Source organism: Chiloscyllium punctatum, chromosome 22 (genome assembly GCF_047496795.1).
Source record: "Chiloscyllium punctatum isolate Juve2018m chromosome 22, sChiPun1.3, whole genome shotgun sequence".
Classification (NCBI taxonomy): Eukaryota; Metazoa; Chordata; class Chondrichthyes; order Orectolobiformes; family Hemiscylliidae; genus Chiloscyllium; species Chiloscyllium punctatum.
In genome coordinates, this window is record NC_092760.1 from 57,606,225 (window position 1) to 57,631,406 (window position 25,182).

General features: G+C 39.0%; 1 protein-coding gene across 10 annotated transcripts in view; it reads right to left on the bottom strand.

Moving 5' to 3' along the window:
- plekha7b (pleckstrin homology domain containing, family A member 7b) overlaps nt 1–25,182 on the bottom strand; it is a 463,115-nt gene that overhangs the window by 61,923 nt on the left and 376,010 nt on the right. For 5 of the 10 annotated variants that reach the window (XM_072592395.1, XM_072592385.1, XM_072592393.1 and 2 more), the window contains 7 exons: nt 23,725–23,811; nt 20,760–20,879; nt 19,185–19,238; nt 7,863–7,943; nt 5,881–5,946; nt 4,162–4,242; nt 1,643–1,792 (listed from right to left, as the gene is read on the bottom strand). In XM_072592395.1, the coding sequence (XP_072448496.1) occupies nt 1,643–1,792; nt 4,162–4,242; nt 5,881–5,946; nt 7,863–7,943; nt 19,185–19,238; nt 20,760–20,879; nt 23,725–23,811 (639 nt within the window). The remainder of the gene's footprint in view (nt 1–1,642; nt 1,793–4,161; nt 4,243–5,880; nt 5,947–7,862; nt 7,944–19,184; nt 19,239–20,759; nt 20,880–23,724; nt 23,812–25,182) is intronic. The other 5 variants (XM_072592388.1, XM_072592387.1, XM_072592389.1 and 2 more) reach the window with 5 other exon arrangements.

Below are 25,182 nucleotides of genomic sequence, written 5' to 3' on the forward strand. Positions count from 1 at the left end.
ACGTTCACTAATATCACTGCTAAGGATTTAAACTAAATTGGTTCGGAAATAGATACCAGTGTATTAGTGTGGTAGGAGGAATAAGCTGCATAAAGGACAGAGTGTTATTATACTTTAGGATGTTTAGAATAAGGAATGGTACTGTAATAGATGGGACCAGACTATGGGGAATACAAAAACAGGTTTACAATGCATGCATGTAAATTCACAAAGCTTGGTTAAAAGAGTGGATGAACTGTGAGCATAAGCAGCTGTGTAAGAATATCACATGGTAGTTATTGTTGAAAAATTACTTAAAATTAGTGAGTACTAACCACTAAAATTTAAAAGATATGAAGTATTCAGAAAAATGCAAAGTAATTGGGCGGCACGGTGGCTCAGTGGTTAGCACTGCTGCCTCACAGCACCAGGATCCTGGGTTCGATTCCCGCCTGTCTGTGTGGAGTCTGCACATTCTTCCTGTGTCTGTGTGGGTTTCCTCCGGGTGCTCCGGTTTCCTCCCACAATCCAAAGATGTGCAGGTCAGGTGAATTTGCCATGCCAAATTGCCCACAGTGTTAGACTGTGTAGTCAGGGGTAAATATAGGGTAGGGTGGGTTTCTCTTTGGAGGGGCGGTGTGGACTTGTTGGGCTGAAGGGCCTGTTTCCACACTGTAGAGAATCTAATCAAATGAAGGCAGGCTGGCAGTTTGATGAAGACATTGTAATGCTGGAATGAGAGGACATGGATCAAAATAGGCAAAGAAAAATCAAAATTTGAGTAAAAAAATAAAAAGAGCATTACTATACCACTAGGGATAGTCTCTATCTACTTGTTCCTCACTATTTAAAGGAAATCACCAACAAACACAAGAATTTCATAGTCATACCGGTCAGCCTTAATTACTCAAATATTAATTGGGATAATATTAGAATAAGCATAAGGAAAGAAATGAATGTGTGAAATGTGTTTGGGGCATTTCCTTGACCAGTATGAAGGTGTTCCAAATAAAAGAGGAGATATTGCTGAATTTGTTGCTGGAGAATTTTGACCTAAGTGAGCCAAGTATATATGGGGGAAATAAATGTGTTAGAGTGTTCACTGTATCATATGGTTCGACTCATAATGGAAAAGAGCAAGTAACAACCTAAAGCCAAACTTCTACATTGGCAGGACCTGGGTTTCAATGGTATGAGAAGTAACATGGAACATAGAACCAAAGACCGACAGAAACCATTGAAATGGAACAATGAGTGATCGTTGAGTAGATATTTTAGGTAAAGGTGTTACATGTTACGTTATACTGCAGAAAAACAACAACTTTGCTTTCTCGATCATTAAATTTTATGTTGATGCTGACAGGTGAAAACATTTTACTCATTTTATTAAACAAGATTGTTACAGCAGTTTGAACATTTCCATAATATCTAACAGGGTTGCACAAGCACATTTCAAATGTGTCTTTTAACTGAAGTTATAGTTAAAGGAAAACAAAACTGATTTTAAAAGCAGCCTGACAGTTCAGGAGTCAGATTGCTTAACTTCTGTATATTTGTGTGTCGGACACAAACTCATATGACAATTTTTACGTCTGATATACTAAAAGTGTTACTTTAGCAGACCATACAAGCTACAACAACTAGGTAGGTGAATTACACTTACTGTGCAGACTTTGGAAATCTCAGCTCGGATTTGAACCAGATCCTCTTGCAGCAGCCGCTGTTGATAGGCAATCTTCTCAGTATGAGTTGGCTGTCCTTTATATTGATCCAGTTGCCTGTGGGTTACCTCCAGTACAGATTCAAGCTTGTCCTGATTAAATATGACAAATCAGAACTTGCAGCAATCATCACCATTTCAGCAAAACCTAAAATGAAAGGACATGCCCTCCGACACCTCGAAGATACATCAGTAATCAAATCCTATTATTTTGTTTTGCGTGGGAAGGGAGAGGAGTGGGATGTGGATAGGCAAAATCGTTTGAGTCACTGCCAGAGTCAAAGGGGAGGATGGCGGGTCTAAAAGAAGCAGATGGAGGTTGGCACCCAGTGGGTAAAAGATTACCAAGACACCAGGAAGAACAAGTAGCCTAGAGAAAGCAGAGTGGCCTCTTAGGTAGCCAAGAACTTAATCAAGTGAGATGTCAACCTGGAATGAAACGAAATGAAAAAAATCTAAACAGCAAGATGCAGGAGTGATAGTAGTGATACAGAGTTGGGAAATGGAGGTTCAAGGCTCAGGTCAAACTATGTGTGGGGTCTGACCGGATACAGAAGACTATTTGAGCATGACCAATGTGACATGAGAAATGACTGGTTAGTAAACAGATGACCTTTCATCCTTCCTTCAGTTCTCTATGTCAAATAGATTTTTAAAACACTTGGTATAATGTTTAAGTAAGCAACTGTTAAAATACTGGCACGTAACTTAAATCCAACCAACTCAACAAAATCTGAAGCAGACTTCAAACCAAGACCCAAACCCAGGTGAAGCTGTCCTTTCATTAACATAATTCTTCTGCTACGGATTTACTGGATAAAGGTACCTGCAATTCCTGCGCCATTCTCATACACTGATGGCTTTCTGGCTGAAGTGTTGGTTTCTTGCCTGTCCTAAGTTAAAATGGGTTTGTGACTAAACATTTAGGACTTATACAAGTGTTGCCAATCCTCTGCAGTCATCAATTTCAATTACTTGGATTACTGCACTCGAAGTCACAATAATACTTAACAATTTACTATCAGTAGTCTCTGTTGAACTGTCATTATTGTGCTTTTTTTTTGTTCCATTCTCCTCGAAGCAAGCAAACAAATCACATCAAATCAGTATTGTTTGTTTAAAGTTCCAGAGCAGAGGCCAGTTCAGTCTATGTACGGGGAGGCAACGGCCTAGCAATAATATTGCTGCACTTTTAAATGTTCTGGGGACCCAGTTTCAAATCCTGCCACAGCATTCAATAAATATGTGGAATTAATATTACCATAAATCCATTATCAATTGTTGGAAAATCCCATCTGCTTCACTAATGTCCTTTAGGGAGAGAAACTACCATTCCTACCTGGTCTGGCCAACATGTGATACCAGACCCAGAGCAATATGGTTGACTCTTGACTGCCTTCTGGGCAATTAGGGATGGGCAATAAATGCTGGCCTAGCCAGTGATGCCCTCATCCCATGAATGAATTAAAAACAAAGTATCACATTTCGATAAGTGAAGACAGGATTGGTTCTGGGGTTTCATGATCACCATTATTGATGACTACTTTTGATTACAGATTCAGTGAATTAACAACTAAATTTCACCAACTGTCATCTTGGGATTAGTCTTACTTCTGAATGGTGTGTCCAGGTTTTGGAAGGGTAGTCCAACAGTGTCCATTCACACATCAGTTCACTCACTATTGGATTCTCCCAGATTTTCGCACTAGGGACAGAAGCTTGTCAGAACCGTTGTTCCATTTCTATTATCATTTCCTACTGGATGATATATATTATACTAATTTCTTGATCATTGATTGAATATATCACAGAATGGAGTAGAGGCACATAAACTAGGAAAGTCCTAGATTCAAGTCAAATTATCTTTAATAGTCCTCACTATTGCAGTGCATATATGTGGACATTGGAAAACTTGGACAGTGAGTTCTTTACAGTCAAACTGTTAGCCATCTTATCTTTATTTATATATAATGGCAGAATATACAAAGTGCAGTCAGTAAGTAGTCTTGAAGAAATTTCAATATGAACCACCATTGAACATCAAGGTGATTAGGTCAATACCAAGAGGTGGTTTTTGCAGACTGAAGGACATAGAATTCAGGGGTGATGGTCTCAGGACAGTCTTTTTTTTAATTAGTTGGGTTGTTTTAAAAATGTGAGATGTTGAAGACATTTCTTTTATTTGGAACTTCTGTCAATCCCAATTCCTAGAGAGCTGCAAAAAATGCTCAGCCCATTATTCAAGTTAAAGTGGAGAACAATTAACTGGGGACACAAGGATTCAAGAGACATGGGACTAGGATAAGAAAGAAGGTGCAGCGGTTCAACCATTAGCTTATTGAGTGACAGTATTGGCTCCAGGAGCACAAGGTCTACTCCTGATTCCTAATCTTACACTCCAATGCACTTATTTTACATTTGCAGTATTTGCACTGTCCTTTTTGTTTCTCTTTGCAACATACCTTATCTGCTTTCAGTTGCCGAACTTTGGCTTCCAGATCTTGAAGACTTTTGTCCCGTTCACAAAGTCTGCTCAGTTTAGCCTATAGACAAAAAGAATGAATATTTATCAAATGGAAATGGAAATGTACACAACGTTTTGGCATCGTTAGAGATACAGTTGCGAAGTGAGATTTTATCACCACCAGTCTGAAGAGTAAAACATTTAACCATACTTAACATGAATTACCACAGCAGTCGCTACCTGATAGACCATCACTTTAAGCACAAAGCTGGTGTGAGCTCAATTAAAAGCGATTCTGCCATGATCCATGCCATAAGCCTGTGCCGGTTTCCTCACCAAAATATACTGTAAGCTTTACAACAAGTCCAATATCACCACAGACTGCTGCAACCAAGAGGTTAGGACACTATCCTCTATCTGACCAGGTGAAGCAAAAAAGAATTTCAGCAAAACTGGCAACCTCATGAGAAATAGTCATCCACTATATCCAGCACTGTTTATGATGTTACACGTCCAGGAATTGTTGCAATCCACGGACCACCACTGAGTATTTTCACTCAACACCTCCTTCGGCGTTTTGATGATTAAGATTGACACACACATGGACATGGCCACCTTCGGCCTCTCAGCTTTTAACAAAATGTTAAAAGAGAAACAACCATTGAAAAAAAAACTTTCCAAGCTTAACAAACGCAAATCTGTACTCTCTCTCTTTCGTTCCTTTGTCCATGTTTTTCTCTCTTTAGTAAACACCCATTTTGAAAACACACTAAAAGGTGATAGTGGAAACCAACAGGAAAAAAATAAACAAGCTGAGAACCGAACAGAGGAACGAGAATAGTCAGGATGAATTAAATTAGTTTGCTAAAATAGTTAAACTGAGGAATGGAGAATAAAAAGATATTAAAAATGTGAAGTCACGTAAGTAGAATAGGATCTTGAAAATGAACATAACTACAATTCAATTTCTGGCATATTGGTTATTATTACCCACAAAGAGCTGCTCCTGATATTACAGCTACATTAATATTTGTAGCACAATAACTGCCTGGAAATCTGGAGGTGGCAAAGCATGATCTATGCTTGCTGTCTCCCAATGATAATTCAGTTGTGAGTGGGTATGTAGCAACTGGAGAAATCACAGATGGAAAGTCAATAATTGCTGCATTGCCAAGTTCACCAAGGGGAAAACCTTTCAACTGTAAAATTATTTATTTATAACCCCAGTCAGATAGTGCTCCAAGGAGAACTACATTTTATTACTTTTGTTTTAACATATATATCATCTCAGTTCAAATGTTCTGGCTACATGGTAGCCCAAGTACAGTAAGGAAATGAGGTAAGTTTAACTACAATTCCATTTGATTAAAGTTCCAGCCAATAGATATATGATAGATTGCGGTATTAAGGCATGTAAATATGGATGATTTAGGTTTAACCTCTGCATTTCTGTTCATCTTGGCTTTAACATCAGTTCTTACCCCTGGTCAACAAGAACACAACATTAATCAACCAACAGCCCTGACACAGCACAATGTGGAGGGAATTCTGGAGACTATGGGGTCAGATAGTGAACTCTTCACAGCTAAATAGCTTGCCAACACTCATTGTTGAGAATCAAACTAAGGAAGAGTACTGTACAGTTCCAGTTTTAAAGAATTCTTGAATAGGAGCTGCAGGGGAAAGTAGTGGAAAAAGAAAATCTGATGTGACTTACATCAGCGTTGCTTTCAGCAATTTTAACTGGTTGCACAACACGTCTGATTGGTTCTTGTCCAGTCACCTAGTATAAAAAGATAGGATGAAGACAGCCAGCAGAAAACTATAAAATGCTATCCAACCAACTTTAGATTTCTCTCCCAAAGCAAAAGTTTTTACTCCATGAAGAATTAAAGTACAAAGCCTTTACTAAAACTGCAATTGAACATTCAACAAATTAGCTTTATTCTTAAACCAGTGAAAACCAAAAGTAAAGCGAGAACAGACCAAGGCGAGGAATTATGAAAAAGGGACAGTCTAAGGAAATGACCAGCAAAATCTCAAGATCAAATAAACCTCACAAATTTATAACCTGTTAAAAGACAGAATGAGTACTTTCTCAACATTTTCTCGAGCACTTCCATATCAGATATTAATCTTCATGAAGATGATTCAGGTGGTTAGTGGAGGTGTCAGTAATATATTTATTTCCTCCATTGCATCACCATTTGGTAATGGTGGCTGTGGGTCCCACACCTAATGATTATTTTCCAGTGAGCCTTGCTTGGAAAATGCATGCCTGAGATTATCCACTAAGCGCTGAATGTGGCTCAGGATGATATCCCACTCCCATCATCGATGAACTACCCACCAATATCAAGAACAAAGAAATGACCATTGGTGATGTATGCATGCCAATACTACTGTTAAGATAGCAGATTGAGATATGATGTAGAAATCCTGTCAATAATTGCCCAGTTTTATGTACTGCTTAAGTGGATCAGATGAGAACGATGAAAACCAAAAGGCTTCTGATGTGTATGGAGTGGTATCCCCAACTGACCAAATCCCTTCAGGAGAGAAGAAAATTGCGAAGGTGGTGAAGAGATGAGAAAAAAAGCAAATGTGTTTCTCACATGGTGGTCATTCTAACAAAGAATTAACGACGAAGATCTATACAAACATTGAATGATAAACAAAGCATCAGTGATAAACGCACAGCAACCACACATCCGTAATCTTCCCTTTACGTCAAACACTTCAAATTCTGAAATATTAACACATTACTTTCTGTTCAAATTGTAATAGTAAAGCAAGTGAATTTTAGCTGGTAATTTGCAGAGCAAAGCATTACTTTACAGATCTGCCCTTCAAAGTGTCCTACAATAAGCTGATAACATCCCTCCACAGTTAGCATTTATTTTGTCTGGATAAGTAACATATTTAACCCTATTTTCAGATTATTGTAACAATCCACCAAAAGACTTAAATCAACTTAGCTACAGTAACATCTTGCCAAGGCATCCTGAATTATTCAAGTTGGTCAACATAAATTGACTGCAACAATAAGGATAAAGTTTCTTGATTTGAATCAATTTAAACTAACTACACCTTTGTTCTAAACGATCAGGAGTAATGCTGATCACACAAAAATTGAAAGCTATGGCACACAGTAAAATGCTGCACTTTGCCGCCACAAACATGCTTTATGTTGCTTCAATTGCCTTCCTTAAAGGGGCAGTATCTTTATGAAAAATGTGTTTGTCATAGGGTGCGGGAATATGCACATGAATGTGCAAGTATATACATGTACATGTGTTTAAACTTTCCAGTTCTTCTGATGTCATGAGACAAATTGCACTGAAATGCAACATTGCAGGAGCTTATATTTATTTAGAACCAAAAGACTGCTAAATTATTTTGATATTTGGTGCCCCTTTAATGAAATCAAAACACACGCTCACGCAAGGTACATACAAACACAGTTAGTTTTACAAAATCTTGAACAGTACAAAATAAATCCAGCCTTGCAGCCTGCAATGGAAGACCAAGCTTTGAAATCAATATCTTAATTCACAGAAATAACAGCACAGACCAAATCAGTCAGAAAGGGGAACACTGATTTCTAAACATTGCATATCAAACCATGGTGGAAAGCAAGCTGCTGATGGAATAGCCACATGAATTGCTTTTTATTTCAGCTGGAACAAGCAGCCTTACTTGGAAACTGGGTCGAAACGTTGGTGTGACTTTTGTTAAGATTCTGTGAACCATGTTGATCAAAGGTATATTAGATTTCATCTGTTCCAAACAGAAGAGGAATACATTTCATTACAATAATGGTGACTGCTTCCTGAAAATCATATAAAGTCACCAAAGCGAAAATGTCACAATTCCAAACAACGCTTCAAAGTATGATGCATGTATCAAACCATTCCATAAATAGTCCTCCTAAGATTCATCAACTGCCCTCCAGCAGGTCATAAAATGAGCTTGTAACATCAACATCTTACTAATATTTGTAATACTTTTACATTCCCCTTCACAGATCTAAAAGCTTCCATGCACTCTCACTTTCATCAGCCAAGCAAAAACTAGACATCCATCTCACCACTAGTTCAGAATTGCTGTTTCATTTGCTTAATTAACAGGAGTCCAGGCATTTCAAACGTAAAATGGTTTGTGCTAAGCACTTTGAGACATTTTGTCATCCTAAGGTATTTTATAAAGGCAGGGCATTATTATTCTTTGGCTTTTCACCAAGCCTATGCAGAGACTGCAACAGTGCTGTAACTGACTCTGCCACTAGAGGGGGACTCTAGCCCACAAAACACAATCATGAGGAATACAGTTGCCAAAATTTACCATCAGATATTGTTGATCTGCAGCAGCCATTCTCAGTTAGAATACAAAAGCAGAACTCAAGAACAGGATTGTATGGTCCAAAGGATCTTCTACAGCACCACTCAGAGTCACACACATGAGCCCAAGCAATTGGAACAAAAACATTTCTAGTCTCCAAGTTTAAACATGTTTTACTGAATCTTAGGCTGGGAAATATATGAATTTATTTCAAAATTACAACAAAAGTCAATTTGTTCAGAGTGAATAAGCACAAAATATAGAAAAACATCAATTTTAAAATGAAAGCTACATTGATAAATTGGAGTGAACTAAAATTTCACTGACGCGATAGAAGTCTCCAATAAATTATGTGTCAAGGTTAAACATACTGAACCTATTTTTCATATTGTCCAGCTAAAATTACTGCCTTCACCTTTAGTTCAACAAGTCTCTCCTCTGAATGAGTTTGTAACTGGACAAAAGCAGAAATTAAACACATTACCTGAGTACACAAGACTGCCAAGGAATGCATACGTAATATTAAACTCAGAATTCAGTAAAATTATAATTGCAGTAAAGGGGCACACAATCGGCTCGGCTTTGTTAAGTCGAAGCATACAGTACAAAGTTGTGTTAAATTTTTCTAATGCACTGGTTAGACCTCAAATGGAGAACTGTTGATGACCTAGACACCACAGTTTAAAAGAAAAAGACATCAAGGCCTTGAGGAAGGTGCAGAGTAAATATGGGTGGATGGTACCATCAATGGTAACGTCCAAACATCAAGATTGTTTTAATTCAGAGCAAGGTTGTTCAAGGTTTTCAAAATGTAGAAAGGATATGACAGAATATATAATGTGCTTTTCTGTTGTTTGTGTTATCACCAAAATTGCTGCTGTGTTGTAACAGATTCTGTCAGGTGGGGGGTGGGGGAAGTGAAAATAAATCTAATTTATAGGACAAAACTATGAAATTGTAAGAATTTTTCACTAGACATTGCTCTGGGACACTCAGGAAAACAAAGCTAAAAAAAAACACTCCGATCCTCTAAGATACTTTCACAGCACTACTCAAAAGCTCACATTACACAAATGCACACATTCTCCAGTGTCCAGCAAGCTAAGGTGAATAACCAGAGGGCAGAGAGTTAAGGTACTTGGTCTAAAAGACAGAACGTACTTAAGAAATTTTTTTTCTTCTTAATATTGCAAGCTCGTATGATTTCCTTGTAATATTCCAGCTGAAACATTGATGGAAGAAAAGTCAATAAGTTTTTTCAATAGGAAATTGGATAAATAATTAAGGGTAACTTTATTAGGAATGGGGAATTAGCAGTGGAATGGTAGTAGTTATTTAACTGAATACTTAGGAGGAATGGTTAATAAGTTTGCGGATGACACCAAGATTGGTGGTAGAGGGGACAGTGAAGGTGGTCATCTGGGAATGCAGTCAGATCTTGATCAACTCGGCCAGTGGGCTGAGGAATGGCAAAACTTGAATTTAGATAAATGCAAGGTGTTGCATTTGATGGATCAAACCAAGGCAGGACTTACACAGTCAATGGTAGAGCGCTGGGGAGTGATGGAGAACAAAGAGATCTATGGGTACAGGTTCCAGCTCTTTGAAAGTGGAGTCACAAGTAGACAGGGTGATGAAGAAAGCTTTTGGCATGCTTGTTTTCATTGGTCAGAGCATTGGGTACAGGAATTGGGATAGTTTGTTGCAGCTGTACAGGACATTGGAGAGGCCACATCTGGAGTACCATGTGCAGTTCTGGTCACCTTACTATGGAAAGGATATTATCAAAACAGAAAAAGTGCAGAAAAAAAAAATTACTGGGATGCTACCTGGATTGGAAGATTGGAGTTATCATGAGAGGTTGGATAGGCTGGGGTTTTTCCCCAGGAGTTTAGGAGTCTGTGGGGTGCCCTTATAGAGGTTTATAAAATCATGAGGGGCATAGATAAGGTAGATTGCCAATTGCTTTTCCCCATGGTAGGGGAAATCTAAAACAAGAGGGCGTAGTTTAAAGTGAGGGGGGAGTGTGGAGAGATACAAAAGGACCCAGAGGAGTAATTGTCTTTCTCCACAGAGAGGGTGGAGTGTCTGGAACAGGCTGTCAGAAATAGTGATGTAAAGAGGGTACAATTTTGCAAGTAAAGAAACGTTTAGACAAGTGCATGGATGGTATAGGCATGGAGGGATGTAGACCAAACAGGCAAATGGAACTAGTTTAATTGTGAAAACTGGGTGGCAATGGCAGGTTGGACTGAAAGGCCTGCTTCCATGCTGTAGACCTCTATGACCCTGATTGTATTTGGACAGCTTTTCCATATGGGAAGAAAAGGTAGGATGGGCTCAGGCATCTATTGATAATGGATCATGCTGTGTTACTATGAGATACAGAAACTGAAGTATGGTATCAACCTATTGAGTCTGCTTCGCCATTCCACAAAGTCATAGCTGATCTGATCATCCCCAATTCTACTTTCCTGCTGTTTCCCAAAAAACCCTTGGTTTACTTAACTAAAAATCTGCCTCAGTCTTGAATATACCTAATGACTCAATCTCCACAGCCATACAGATTCACTTCACTCAAAGAGGTAATTCCTCCTCATTGCAATCTTAAATGTGCAACCCCTTCCTTAATCTGAGATTATGACCTTTGGTTTTAGACTCTCCAACGATGGGAAACAACCTTTCTACATCTACCTATAAAGTCCTTTAAAGGATGTATGTTACATAATCTACTCAACCTCACCTCACAAGACACAATCTCTCCATACCTGCTTTCAGCCTTGCCAAACTTGTCAGGATTGCCTCCGATGTTACCTATAAAAATACTTTGCATCCAATATTCCTTGGAGGACTCATGTTTTGAGGGATTTTTGGAAATTGATTTACCTTGTGAACATACCTTGAGTGGTTTTATTTTAAAGAGGCTATTATGAGTTCACTATTGATATTGATCTTTTTATTTAAGCAAGGCCCCCTAGGAATCACACCTTGCTTGCTGCAGACCAAGCTGGGGCTGTTTTCAAAACAGCACTTGACTGAGAGGTTCTTGTTTTATTTGGCCAGATTCCATCCAACTGAGCTAAGAACCAGCAGAGTTGGAGGGAGGCCTGCTGAGAACAATTGATCTCTCCAATTTCTGACAAAAACAACTCTCTGTATCAATTCAGGGTGAGACTTATTTTTTTCTTTTGAACAGTTGACTGAAAAAACATCCCAAGATCGTACTTCTGCATCTGCAAGGCAGAGACAACCGTGCATGGTTTGTGACGTGACCACACATCCCCAAACATCAAAGCCACAAATTTCAGAACAACCCATGCTTAACTCTTTTAGTCAACGGGTTATTCTTGACGATTACGTTCTTCATTTTCAGAAAGCCAATTGCTGAAGAAAAATTGCTTTTTCATTTTTATGCTGAATTTTTATACATCTGTACCACTGATTCTAAGTTTACTAATTATTACACCTTTATTGAATAAGTTTTCCTTTTGATAATAAATCCATAATTATGCTCATTAAGAACCCTGACTGATGGAAGCTTTATGTTAAAACCTGATAGAAATTGGATACTTAATTAGTCATCTTGATAACTGGGGAAAAAAAAGTAGCGAGACGAGATGGACGAGATGCAGCCTGGTAATAGGATATGGCTAATTTGAATGAAATGCTATAGGTTTGACTTTTTAACAAGTTTCAAAAATGAAATTAAGAAAGAAAGGATTTTCATGTCAATTCAATGTGATTTCAGTGATCCCCATCCTCCCTTCTACCTGTGTTTCAGGTGCCCATTTGCACACTTATTTTTTTAAAAAGCAGATAAATACTCAAATAGAGATGCATCAGTAACTGTTAACTAGTTAAAGTTATCAGCAAACATGCTTAATTTGAAAGAAGCTGGCATGTTTATGAAGCACAATAATCTGAATGGTGGTACTCATATTGCAACCTTCAAAAGGCATCTGGATGGGTATATGAATAGGAAAGGAGTTTTTGAAAAGATCTGTAGCTCAGGTTGAGGTTCTGGATGGAGGTTTACTCACTGAGCTGGAAAGTTCATTTTCAGACGTTTCATCACCATACTAGGTAACATCTTCAGTGAGCCTCTGAAAACACTGTTGCTGTTTTCTGCTTTCTACTTATAGGTTTGGCTTTCCTCGAGTTGGTGATGTCATTTCCTGTGGTGACATCATTTCCTATGGTGATGTTACGTCCTGTTCTTTTTCTCAGGGGGTGGGAAACGGGATCCAGGTCAATGTGTTTGTTGATAGAGTTCCAGTTGGAAGGCCATGCATCTAGGAATTCTCGTGCATGTCTCTGTTTAGCTTGTCCCAGTCAAAGTGGTGTCCTTCCTTTTCTGTATGTAAAGGATACTAGTGAGAGAGGGTCATCTTGTTTTGTGGCTAGTTGATGTTCATGTATCCTGGTGGCTAGATTTTTGCCTGTTTGTCACAGTTCTTACAAGGTATTTTCTAAATTACATTACTTTTGCTTATTGTCCATACAGGGTTTTTCCAAGTCCATTAGCTCCTGCTTAGTGTGTTGGTGGGCTACCATGACGCCAAGGGGTCTGAGTCATGACTAGGAAGGGTTAAGATAGATATGAGCCAAGTGCTGGCAAATTGGACTAGGTTAGGTTGGGATATCTGGTCGGCATGGAAGAGTTGGACCGAAGGGTCTGTTTCCATGCTGTACATCTCTATGACTCTATGACTACAACTGGGGAATACACAACAAAAATTGCAGCCCAAACAGAAACAAAAGATGTAAAAATCCCATTCGTGAAGTAGTGTAAAACAAATGCCAACATGTCCAGAAACGAATCTGACTCACACTATACAGCAAAGCACAAGTAGAGAAAACAGAATAGTCAAGCATATCTCAAATGGAGCCACACACACTTGTGTGGAAAATCAACTCGCTCTTCAACACGATTATAGGCACCTCATAAAAAGAAATGTCAATTTTCACTTTGACATTTTAGTCCTGAGGACGTGAATTCCTCCACACGTGTAATAGTCTCCCTTCTAATGCATTGTGAATTAACCAAAAGCTTTATGTAAGATCAGTAGACGACTGTATTTGGCTTTCTGTGATTCTATCTAGCATGTGCAGACCCAAATTCCTAACAAGAGCTACTCCATAGCAATCAACTGACCTTTTCACCTTCACTAACTAAAAGGATTCTAACTAACTGCAGCACCTCTATGGTTGCTTTAGGTTAGATTAGGTTGTGGGCAGCACGGTGGCACAGCAGTTAGCACTGCTGCCTCAAAAGCGCCAGAGACCCGGGTTCAATTCCCACCTCAGACGACTGACCGTGTGGAGTTTGCACATTCTCCCTGTGTCTGCGTGGGTTTCCTCCCGGTGCTCCGGTTTCCTCCCACAGTCACAAAGATGTGCAGGTCAGGTGAATTGGCCATGCTAAATTGCCCATAGTGTTAGGTAAGGAGTAAATGTAGGGGTATGGGTGGGTTGCGCATCGGCAGGTCGGTGTGGACTTGTTGGTCTGAAGGGCCTGTTTCCACACTGTAATGTAATGTAATGTAATCTAATCTAATCAGCTAATACAGCCAAGTCAATCCTTTAGTGAAGTGCCATTGACAAGAACCGTTTTGCTACATCGCAGCAAATCTAAGGATTTCATAGCAAAAACGTTGCTGCAGTTGGAATGAAATGAAATGGGTGGGGTTCCCTGTGGAAAAGACCAGCTTGGCTGAATCACCTGTTTCGATTCAATGGATCAAAATAATAAGTCGGCAAATATTTTGGGCTGAAATTTGCTTTTTCTGGACTAAGTTCAAGTTGCATCAATTTCTTTCAAGGGTTTTTAAGCCATGAAGCCCAGCAAATTCTCTCACTTTCTTACCGAATATAGTGCATTAACTACCGACCCCATTTGTATGGTGTCTGTTACATTCAGTTGACCTAATTTTACCACGCACTATTCACAGAATGACTTTACACTCAGTGGATGCCTGAAAGACCAGCATCCCTTGCAAATGTGCCATGTTGAAAAAGCCACTGTGTACCAGGAAGAGCACTGAAAATCCGACCTGCTCTGCTCACTGTCAGACAGAATCTCACTATGTCACAGAGGGATAGATGGCATCACCATTCTCCAACAGGAAGACAGAGGTCCTGGTCGACAGAGTGGTGCCAAGGAGCTCCATGCTCTTCCCAAATGACAGGCAGAGCAGACCACATTACAGGTAGAAGACCCTTTATCCGAACATCCAAAAACCAAAAAGCTCCAAAATCTGAAGGTTTTTTGTGAATTTTTTTCTCATTAGCAAGGTTGTTTGGCAAGCACAGTTAACCCAAGTCAACACCCACTCAATGGGTGTCACTCAGATGCGACATGGGAGGGAGGGGGGTGGTGTGTGGTGTGGCCAAGCACCGACAGGCCTGGGATTGCTCTGTGAATGCTCCCAAGTGAACACCCACTCAATGTGTGTCAATCAGATGAGACGTTGGAGAGGGGTGTGCCTGGCCAAGCACGTTCTTAGAAGTCTACTCCTCCGGTAAGATTTTTAAAAATTTCACCATTAAACTGTCAAAATTCCAAAAACCGAAAAATTCCAAATTCCAAAAAATAGCTGGTGCTGAGCATTTCTGATAATGGATCTTCTACCTGTATCAGATCCTGGCAGCTTGGTCAGAGGTCACCTCCCAGGTCAATGCTGTCTCCACAGTGCAGAATGGGCAGCTATGCTCCATCACACCAGGGTAATGTGATACTTCTCTCTGCCACAGCATACATTTCCCATCAGCATCAGGCTCTGCCGCACTTCTTATTGCCTGCAACATCTTACTTCATCCATTGCAACCCCAACACTAATAAAACAGCATGATCTCTGCACTGGCTAAGCACTCACCCAGGGGAACTCACCTGCAGAACGACCAGCTGCGCCCTCCAATTTCTCCTCGTTCAATTCCTTCCTTTCCCTCAATCGAGGAGAATGAACCCATACAGGCTGGCTCTGTCCTGTCAAAGTGGATTGGTGTGCAGCTCCAGGTTCCTGTCCCAATGAAAAGGGGGATCTTGGCCCACATTGCAGAAGACTGCGAGCACTTCTGCAAGGATGCCAAGACATCTATGCATGTATTTTCTCTTGCGTCTTGCAGGTCCAGCCAGCATCTTTGGCACACCAGAGAAAAATGCATGCCTCTGCCAGATGACACCTTCTCCACTCCCAAGGGACAAAATGCTTCAGAGGAAGCATCAACAAAGCCACTTCCTGCTGTCCTCTAATCAAGCCAGATACTGACACTCATTGGGAATGTTAGGCCGAGAAAATGGCAAAGACCTCACTTTGACAGCTCTGCTGCTGGCCAAGTAAGAAATGCCCCAGGGTGCTGGTACTGCCAGAGGCCAGGCACCTGCTCAGTCCCAGGAATGAAAGGACTCTGATGTCAATAATCACAGACTCTGTCCACATGCACAGACAGCAACAGGGGTCGCAGTGTGGAACATGTTGTCCCTGGAGAAGAGATGGGTATGGCTGGTGCCCATGAATCTTGGTCTGGAATCCTGTTTGACAAAACAAGACATCGAGACTGACCAGAGCAGGTAGGTGCTGAAGTCACCAGGTACCCACATTAAGTTTTCTTAACAAATGGCTTGTTTCTAAGTTTGGTAAAATACGAAACCAAATATTATTGATGCAAGTTGAACCATCAACAAGACATGCAATAAGCTATAAATGTAACTGCTGCCTAGCAAGAAACTTGCTGCGTCACTTGTAAAATGAGTAAAAGGTGGAGCGAAATGTTCCCGATTTTGAGAGTGTCCTTGCCAATCGTGCCACAAATCTTGCCATAGCCTGTGTCATTCGCACCCCTATGTAACTCTGTCCATCATCTGGCAATGCTGAAAATTACTAACAGTTATGCAACAACTGCATTCACATCAGTACAATCTAGTCACAGACAGAAATATGAAATAGATAAACAAACAGCGAAAAGACATGGGATGGGAAATTGTGAAATTTTATATGAACCAGTCAACCACAATAATTGTGCTCAACGGCCACTATTAAATCAATCATGGATGTGATACCTATTTTGTGATAAAATTGTTGAATCCCCAAGCTGTGGTGTTTCAACGAGATGGCAAATGTTTCAGCTGCACCTTCATTGTGAGAAGTTCATTTGCATGGAGTGATTACTGGGCAATCCTGGATGTGCTAACCATTACTGTCTGTGCAAAAGGATGTTAATTTACTGAAGAATAATATCAGTAAATGAGGAACTTCAGAAGTGTGAATTTGGAAAGTGAACTTCTTAAAGTTACAAGTAAATAGACAGTGGAATTTAATAATAAAATACATAACAAGTTACAAGCAAGAGTTCTAATCGCAGGAATTAAACCAATTGGTCAGATCAATCAGTGCTGTCCAGTAGTAACCCACCTCATGATGCAACAGCCAGCAGCTCAGTGATTAATAAAGAGTTCACCCATATTTCAACAAGATATTTAAGTGACCATTGACCATGAAAAGACTTCAATAAATGGAAAGTAACATTTCATGATAGTTAACAGCATACATTCAGAAGAAATTTTAATTTCTCTATACATTATCCAAATTTGCACCATTCCTGCAAAATGTTCAATAGCTGCAAATTAGAGTCAGAGAGCCGTAGAGATGTACAGCATGGAAACTGACCTTTCGGTCCAACCTGTCCATGCCGACCAGATATCCCAACCCAATCTAGACCCACCTGCCAGCGCCTGGCCCATATCCCTCCAAACCCTTCCTATTCATATACCCATCCAAATGTCTCTTACATGTTGCAATTGTACCAGCCTCCACCACTTCCTCTGGCAGCTCATTCCATACACGCAACACCCTCTGCATGAAAACGTTGCCCCTTCGGTCTCTTTTATATCTTTCCCCTCTCACCCTAAACCTATGCCCTCTAGTTCTCGACTCCCCGACCCCAGGGAAAAGACTTCGCCTATTTATCCTAGCCATGCCCCTCATCATTTTGTAAACCTCTACAAGGTCACCCCTCAGCCTCTGACGCTCCAGGGAAAACAGCCCCAGCCTGTTCAGCCTCTCCCTGAAGTTCAGATCCTCCAACCCTGGCAACATCCTTGTAAATCTTTTCTGAACCCTTTCAAGTTTCACAACATCTTTCCAATAGGAAGGAGACCAGAACTGCACGCAATATTCCAACAGTGGCCTAACCATGACCTCCCAACTCGTACTCAATACTCTGACCAATAAAGGAAAGCATACCAAACGCCGCCTTCACTATCCTATCTACCTGTGACTCCACTTTCAAGGAGCTATGAACCTGCACTCCAAGGTCTCTTTGTTCAGAAACACTCCCTAGGATCTTACCATTAAGTGAATAAGTCCTGCTAAGATTTGCTTTCCCAAAATGCAGCACCTTGCATTTAGCTGAATTAAACTCCATCTGCCACTTCTCAGTCCATTGGCCCATCTGGTCCAGATCCTGTTGTAATCTGAGGTAACCCTCTTTGCTGTCCACTACACCTCCAATTTTGGTGTCATCTGCAGACTTACTAACTGTACCTCTTATGCTCACATCCAAATCATTTATGTGAATAACAAAAAGTAGAGGGCCCAGCACTGATCCTTGTGGCATTCCACTGGTCACAGGCCTCCAGTCTGAAAACAACCCTCCACTACTACCCTCTGTCTTCTACCTATGAGCCAGTTCTGTATCCAAATGGATAGTTCTCCCTGTATTCCATGAGATCTAACCTTGCTAACCAGTCTCCCATGGGGAACCTTGTCGAATGCCTTACTGAAGTCCATATAGACTACATCCACTGCTCTGCCCTCATCAATCTTTGTTATTTCTTCAAAAACTCAATCAGGTTTGAGAGACATGATTTCCCATGCGATTCATTTGCATCAACTAGCTGTAATTTGAAGGTTAGAAATCAGCAATAGTTCACATATAAAAGTAGGGAATCTGGATTTAATGTGACTAAAGAGTCAGAGCTTTGTGGTATCAGCTAAAATAGTCCGAAAATAATGTAATGCAGAAAGCAGTTTAACAGAGTCTCTGAACAGATCAAAATATGTAATATTTTATAAATTTGACAATCTTTCCCAACACAGAAATAGAAAACTAAAAACCTTGCTCTTAAACAAATATGATTTCAATTAAGTTCCAAATACAGTTCATTAACTCGAGAACAAAAATGCCTTTATAGAATTTTAACTTGTGAAAATATGGAAGAATATTCATGGCTCGTACAATTAAATTATCAATTTCCACAAGCACCTTCTTGGAAAATTAATTCAAATTTAAAACAGCTTGCTATTAACTATTTGACAGTACACATGACAGAACTGTGATTCAGTTGATAATTGTGGACATATAACTGGTTGTGAATTAGCAAATGTGCCAAGCTACTAGGACCTGATCCACAAGTGTGATTCATTTGATGCTTTGAATTACTTACGTACTCAGGAAAATATTGCACGTCAGGAGATAGACCAGTACAGAATTATGAAAACACAGTGAGTGAACTGATAAACTGAATTACACATTCTTGGATAAATGAATGGCAGTAATTGGGAGAAACAAATAGAAATAGAATGTGTGGAATACAGAAAACTATATTAGTGATAAAAAGGATTAGGAGGGCATAAAAGAACAGAGAAACAGACAGAAGAGGCAATAATTGTGGGGTCCAACCTTTAGATCGAGGTACTCCAGGTTTTTCTTCAGTTGCATGTATGTGTCATCAGCCTGACATTGTAGATGAGAAAATGAAGAGGCACAATTAAAATGAATAATTTATCAAAAATGGACAAATCCTTTATCCTCTTCACTCAAAACATCTCAACAGGAAAACAGAAATCTACAGCATAATGCACCTCCAGAACTTTGAACAGATATTTTCTTGTGTAAAGGTTTCTCAGTCATGGTTTTTTCCCCATATTTATAGTATTGAGTCATTAAACTTAATCCAAAATATACTTATAGAACAGAAGCTTTTAAGTTGTTGAAAGTACAAAGTTCTGGATTTCAGCTATTCAGAAAGCAAGCTTGCACGCACATACATCAATGCTTAGCACAATTTCAACAGCCTCTGTACCAAAAATTTGAGTCCGGCTAAAATGGCCTGTTATAAAATAAACTGTCTTTTTTTCAATTATAAAAGTAACAGTCCAAACACTTATACAATAACATTCACAGGGCAGATGTTGAACAGTCAGGCAGGAACTCAGAATTTTGAAACCAGGTTGCATTATTTTGCTTAATAGAAAAGTATAGTACCACCTTTAAGAGGGCAGAATATTTGATTGTAATTTGCCTTTTCTTTCTACATGACGATACAATATTAGAGAGCAATAAGTGATCAGTCATCGAGTGAAAATTCAGGACTTAATCAGTGGACACTTTTCTCTGACCAGTATCCCAACAGAATTAAATGAAATTTGAACAGTTAAATAATATCCATATTTATATATCCTCAGAAAAGTTTTACATTTTGGGAAAAATTAGAATTATTTCACATTCGAAAGATGCTTCTCCTTTAATATTGTTAGACTGACAAAATGACATCTAACTCCAATTGCAGGATAATTTGCGTCCAAGTTGAAACACAGGAACTTTATAATAGATAACAGATTACAGACTTCAGAAAGAGCAAGCTACATCTGGTTTTGGTTTCTGTCTCCATCTACTCAAACTGCTGCAATTTTTTTCCCTTTGAAGGGACCCACCCCTACTGGGACATGGTACCATGAGCATGGACTGCCCATTCGCACCTCATCTTATTGCTTATTTACATTTGCAGACCTACATGTACTGGCAGAGACTGAGTCTTTCCTCTCTTGCAGTAGCAATCTCTCACTGTTGATTACGGGTCAGAAAACTGATATTGCTTTTCCCTTTCTTGTTTTTTGAGTTGAGCCAGAGTTGTTCCAGATTTTAGCTTAAACTAAAATTCATCATGGAGTCATGTACAGTCAAATACTCTGTTGCAACATTTTCAAAGCTGTGTGGAAGACAACGTTTTGGGGAAACAACAGAAAATATAGAAATATCAGTACATGTCACCAATAGCATTTGGGTAATGATCTAATTTGATGCACAATGGCAATAAACTGCTGAAGCTGGATTTGCTGGTCATGGTTTGTATATGTGAACATTTAAAATAAAAATTATTGTACAGCCACAAAAAGCATACAACAAGTAACTTCATGAAGCATTCTGGGACAAACAGGTACATCGGGTGACATTTTGAGCCAATCAGTAGCTGACCTGATGGTTGGATTGGCTCAGCTTGTTTAGTTGTAACTGGGTAAAAGTATGATTTCGAACATTAGCCAGCTTGGATTGATGTCTCCGTAATCGAATGAGCAGTAAAGTTAGTTCTTCTGGCTGCAGGTAATAGTTGGTCATAAAGGGAGGCATTAGCAATTCAAACATGTCACTCCAGCCCAGAGGCACTCTACCTAATTATGATCACAATCAATATCATATCAGAAGAGTTCAAGATTAGCTTGATCCAATTTATATCTGAATGACAATCAAAAAGATGTTGAAGCCTCCAATGAAGGTATTTATAGAACATCTTTTTCCCTCTGAAACAGGTTAAGAAGTTACCTTGAAGTAATTAATTAAGTTACCTTGAAGTATTTTACCCTGTCTGAACAATAAATTACATGGATTATTGCTGAAAGAAAGGGATTATGTCGAAAACTATTTATCTTACACTTATCAGAACATGCTCAAGAATACCATTATAAAAGGAGAACAATATCTTATTCTGCACGAGAACAGTACAGATTGGTTAGTTGGCAAGTGGACTGTGACTGGTAGAGTATTGCCATGGACAATGCACAAGCTGGATGATGAGTGATGATAGCTCCCAAGCTTCACATAAATTGAAATGCAGCAGGATAACATGATTTGGTCAGAGTATTGCGCTCAAGAATGAACTACAGAATAACTGCTACCTACTTTGTTGAAGTGAAACAGACAGAATGACTGTACATTATTTGTGTCTGCAAGTAACATGGCTGTGTGTATAAATATGTGTAGCTTCCAGTATGTGCAGGTGCATCATACTGTATACTCAAATGACAATTAGTTGTCAACATAATTTGTAGCATACATGATTATTTAATAAATATCCAATTGCAGAATCACATCACATGTTGACACTGTTTGGAGTTTAGCGAGCATGAACTGGTTGGATGTGGTCAGTGCCTTGACATAGCATCTCACAGTATTTAAATTCTTACACTATTTTCCTCATTTATGTGATAGGCAGAACTGTTTGTTTTTTTTAAATGGCTTGACAGCAGCATCCTGTTAGACTCAAAAGCCACTCTTACTACAGCTACATTGTCGCAATATCAAACAGGCAGCTTCACCTGTCAGTCAAAATGAAATGCTTTACTCTTCAGATGAGATCAACAAAGCACTTTTCTGTACTAGAGGAAGCTTTTCTGTACCGGAGATAGCCATTGTCTCACAGGATGGCTTTGGACTATCCTATGTAAGGATCAAGCTTGCACAATGAGAAAATTGCTCAAACCTGACTAATAAGATTGCCAATAAGGCCCATCTAATAGCATGTGGAAGTGTAGGAATCCTGATGTGTACACAGATGAGTGAAGGTAGGCTTGTGGAAGTCAGGAGCACTATCGTAAAACAGTAGTATCCGCAAATGGCCAAACTGTGATACAAATGATGTCGACATCCAATTTAAGATTGCTAATCAAATTCTCAGTGCAATCCACTTGCATACATGGAACCTACATTTGTTCATTTTTTTTTTGTAGAGAGAAAGGCTATACAGACATTGCATGTGTTTTAAGTAATAAAATAGGTGACATCCACTTTCTGTTTCATTTAAGGGCAATGCCTTAACCAATCCAAATTAACCTGCAAAACTTGGCAATCTAATTGGTGCATTTGCCATGACAACACTCTATCAGTCAGAGTACACTTACTAACCAATCAGCATTCTCTTCTCAGACAGGACTATGAGTGATGTTGCCCTTTATATTGTGAATGCCGCCTGACAGCAAGACCCAAAGCTCGGATAAAGTAAGTATTTCCAGCAATACTCATGTTCTGTACTACAAAAAGGACAATTAAACTACAAACCTCAAATCTCCTCACTGAACATGGTACACTTCAACATTTTCTCTAACTCCGAATGGATTTTTCTCAATTCGTTTCAATCATGGTCAGAAGAATTAAATAGAGTAAGTAATAAATACATTGTTGAGTGGTTGAAGAGGTAGCCTGTTCAGAGTTTACTACACAAAGTCAGCAATCTAAGTGAACAAACTACCAGGGGTCTTAAGTTTCCAATTATTTTTAATAGGACTAATGTAAATTAATTGCAATAAAACCAGGAAAGCTACATCAAAATAATTTAGGTATATGCAAGAGTGCTGTTATTCTATTAGAAATCAATTTACCATTGATTATTCTTTTTAGTATTTACAAAAAAACAAGAATTAATTTGATGCACCTTTTGAATAAATGTACTTTGTGCATAGTTGGGTTTAATACATTGTTCACCCTCTTTGAAGCAAAAGAAAATCACAAAGAACAGTATGAATGATTAAGTTTTCACAGAGCAGTAGCCCATTTAAAAAAAAAACCCTAAGTGAGGGCTAGATGTGGACCTTGACAGAGTATAGGGAATATGGAAAAGCTAGGTAAAGTACTGAATAGTGAATTAACAAGTATTCCACACAAAGCCCATTTGAGTCATCATATTTGTAACTGTATCCGTTACAAGTGAGTTGTACATCTCAATATTGAGACACCGATTATCCAGTGAAAATATCAAACTTTTGAATGACTAGGAATAGTACAAAAAAGACCAAATCCAAATGCAACAGAAAATAAGTAGCCATCCATAACTAGCAGTCTACAACTTAACTTATCTTCAAGTTATTTGGCACAACTATCTTACATGTTGAGTAAAAGAATGTAATTTTCTGCAGCATAGTGAAATGCAAGTTATTTTTCTAAGTGTTAGCTTTGATTACTCAAAGGTCACATACACTTGACTGGGAGGTTTAATGGAGAACATAATTTGCAATTTAATATTCTCAGATCAAGTTTAAAGATGCAGGGTGTTACTCTTTATGCCAGCAGTATAATAATGATGAAGCAACTCATAGACATTAATTAATTCAACATTCCCTCAACTTTGCAATACAATTATAAAAATATGCACATTCATAACTGAACTTACTGTCTTTCCATGCAAGCTAGGGGCACTGACAGTGTGTGTCATGTAACCCATGGGAGGCATCGAGCGTCTGTCAATGTGTGCCGAACTCTGCCAGAAAACAAAGAATACTATAAACAACAAAATTACAAAGTTAGATTGCACGTTATGATGAAATTAGATACATAATGGATGGCCAAAATGAAATTTATGCTGCATCAGGATTGAGTTTGACTGTGACACTCCCAAGGTAAAATAGCTGGCTAATATTCACAGTATAGGTTGACAATTACGGAATAGACTGTTGGGTGAAGTACTAGAAGTTACTAGTCCCAATGAAGCCACTGTTCAGAAGGAGACATCCCATTTTGGAAACTGAAATACAAGAACTAAATGTCATAATGAGACCTATTAAATAAGAAAGAAAGAAAAAAAAACAGAAACACACTACTAACACTGTGGCTGATAATTTGTACCCTGCACTTACCCACTTGCCCAAGTAAAGTGACAGAGAAAGCAGACCACTGAGTGAATTGGAAAACTTGTGCTCTGACTTTGGCCACTAAAGCGGTGGTAAATATTGCACAGCACTTGCTGGAGATTCCAAATGGCAGCCTTTTCAAGCAGCTGACTGAGAAGCTACAATATCTCCATGTCACTGGCACTGTCCTACAGGCTAAGACAGACTTTAACTTTCATAATTAAGAATGTGATGCTGGAAAAGCAGAGCAAGTCAGGCAGCATTCAAGAAGGAGAATCGACATTTCTGGCATAAGCCCTTCATCAGGAATTTCCACTACTTAACTTTCATAATGCTTACTGTAGTGATGAAGCAGGGCTTTGGAAAAGTACAGGTGTGGAATGCTAATAAGGTAAATATGGCTAATTCTAACTCTTGTGCAGTGGTGTAAAAATAGGCAACAAAGAATTAGCTACTCATTGCATAGCGTGCAAATTTTCTCCTCTTCACTGAAATCCATGTCCCTGCCCTGTCCGTAAATTGTAAGAGGTGCATTGCACAAGGAACTGTTCAGTAAGGAATACCGCATTGCATGATGAAAAAAGAAACTTAAATTCAAAAACAACACAAATATCACACGGGGTGATTTTGCATTAACATCTCATCATCTTTCTAAAAAATATTCAAGCTTTTTCAAGTTTAGAAATTAGGTCCACCCAACTTTGAAAGTTGTGCTTCTTCACAATTATTGCTGGAGTTATACTTTCTCTTTCCATCATCAGGTGAACCAATCAGCCTCTAAAGCATTTCCTAGTAACCAATTTTTTTTTTACAGAAGTAATATTGAGCAGGAAGAGCACCAATCAATGATAACTTAATTGACTGCAGCTAGGATGGTGACTGAGGTTACATAACTGACCACAACACTGCTGGACAAGGCAAGGGAAATATGTCAGCCAACAGGCTGCTTTTGATAGTTTCAGATCCCAGGATGTAGACAGAAATGAACGTCACATTCAATT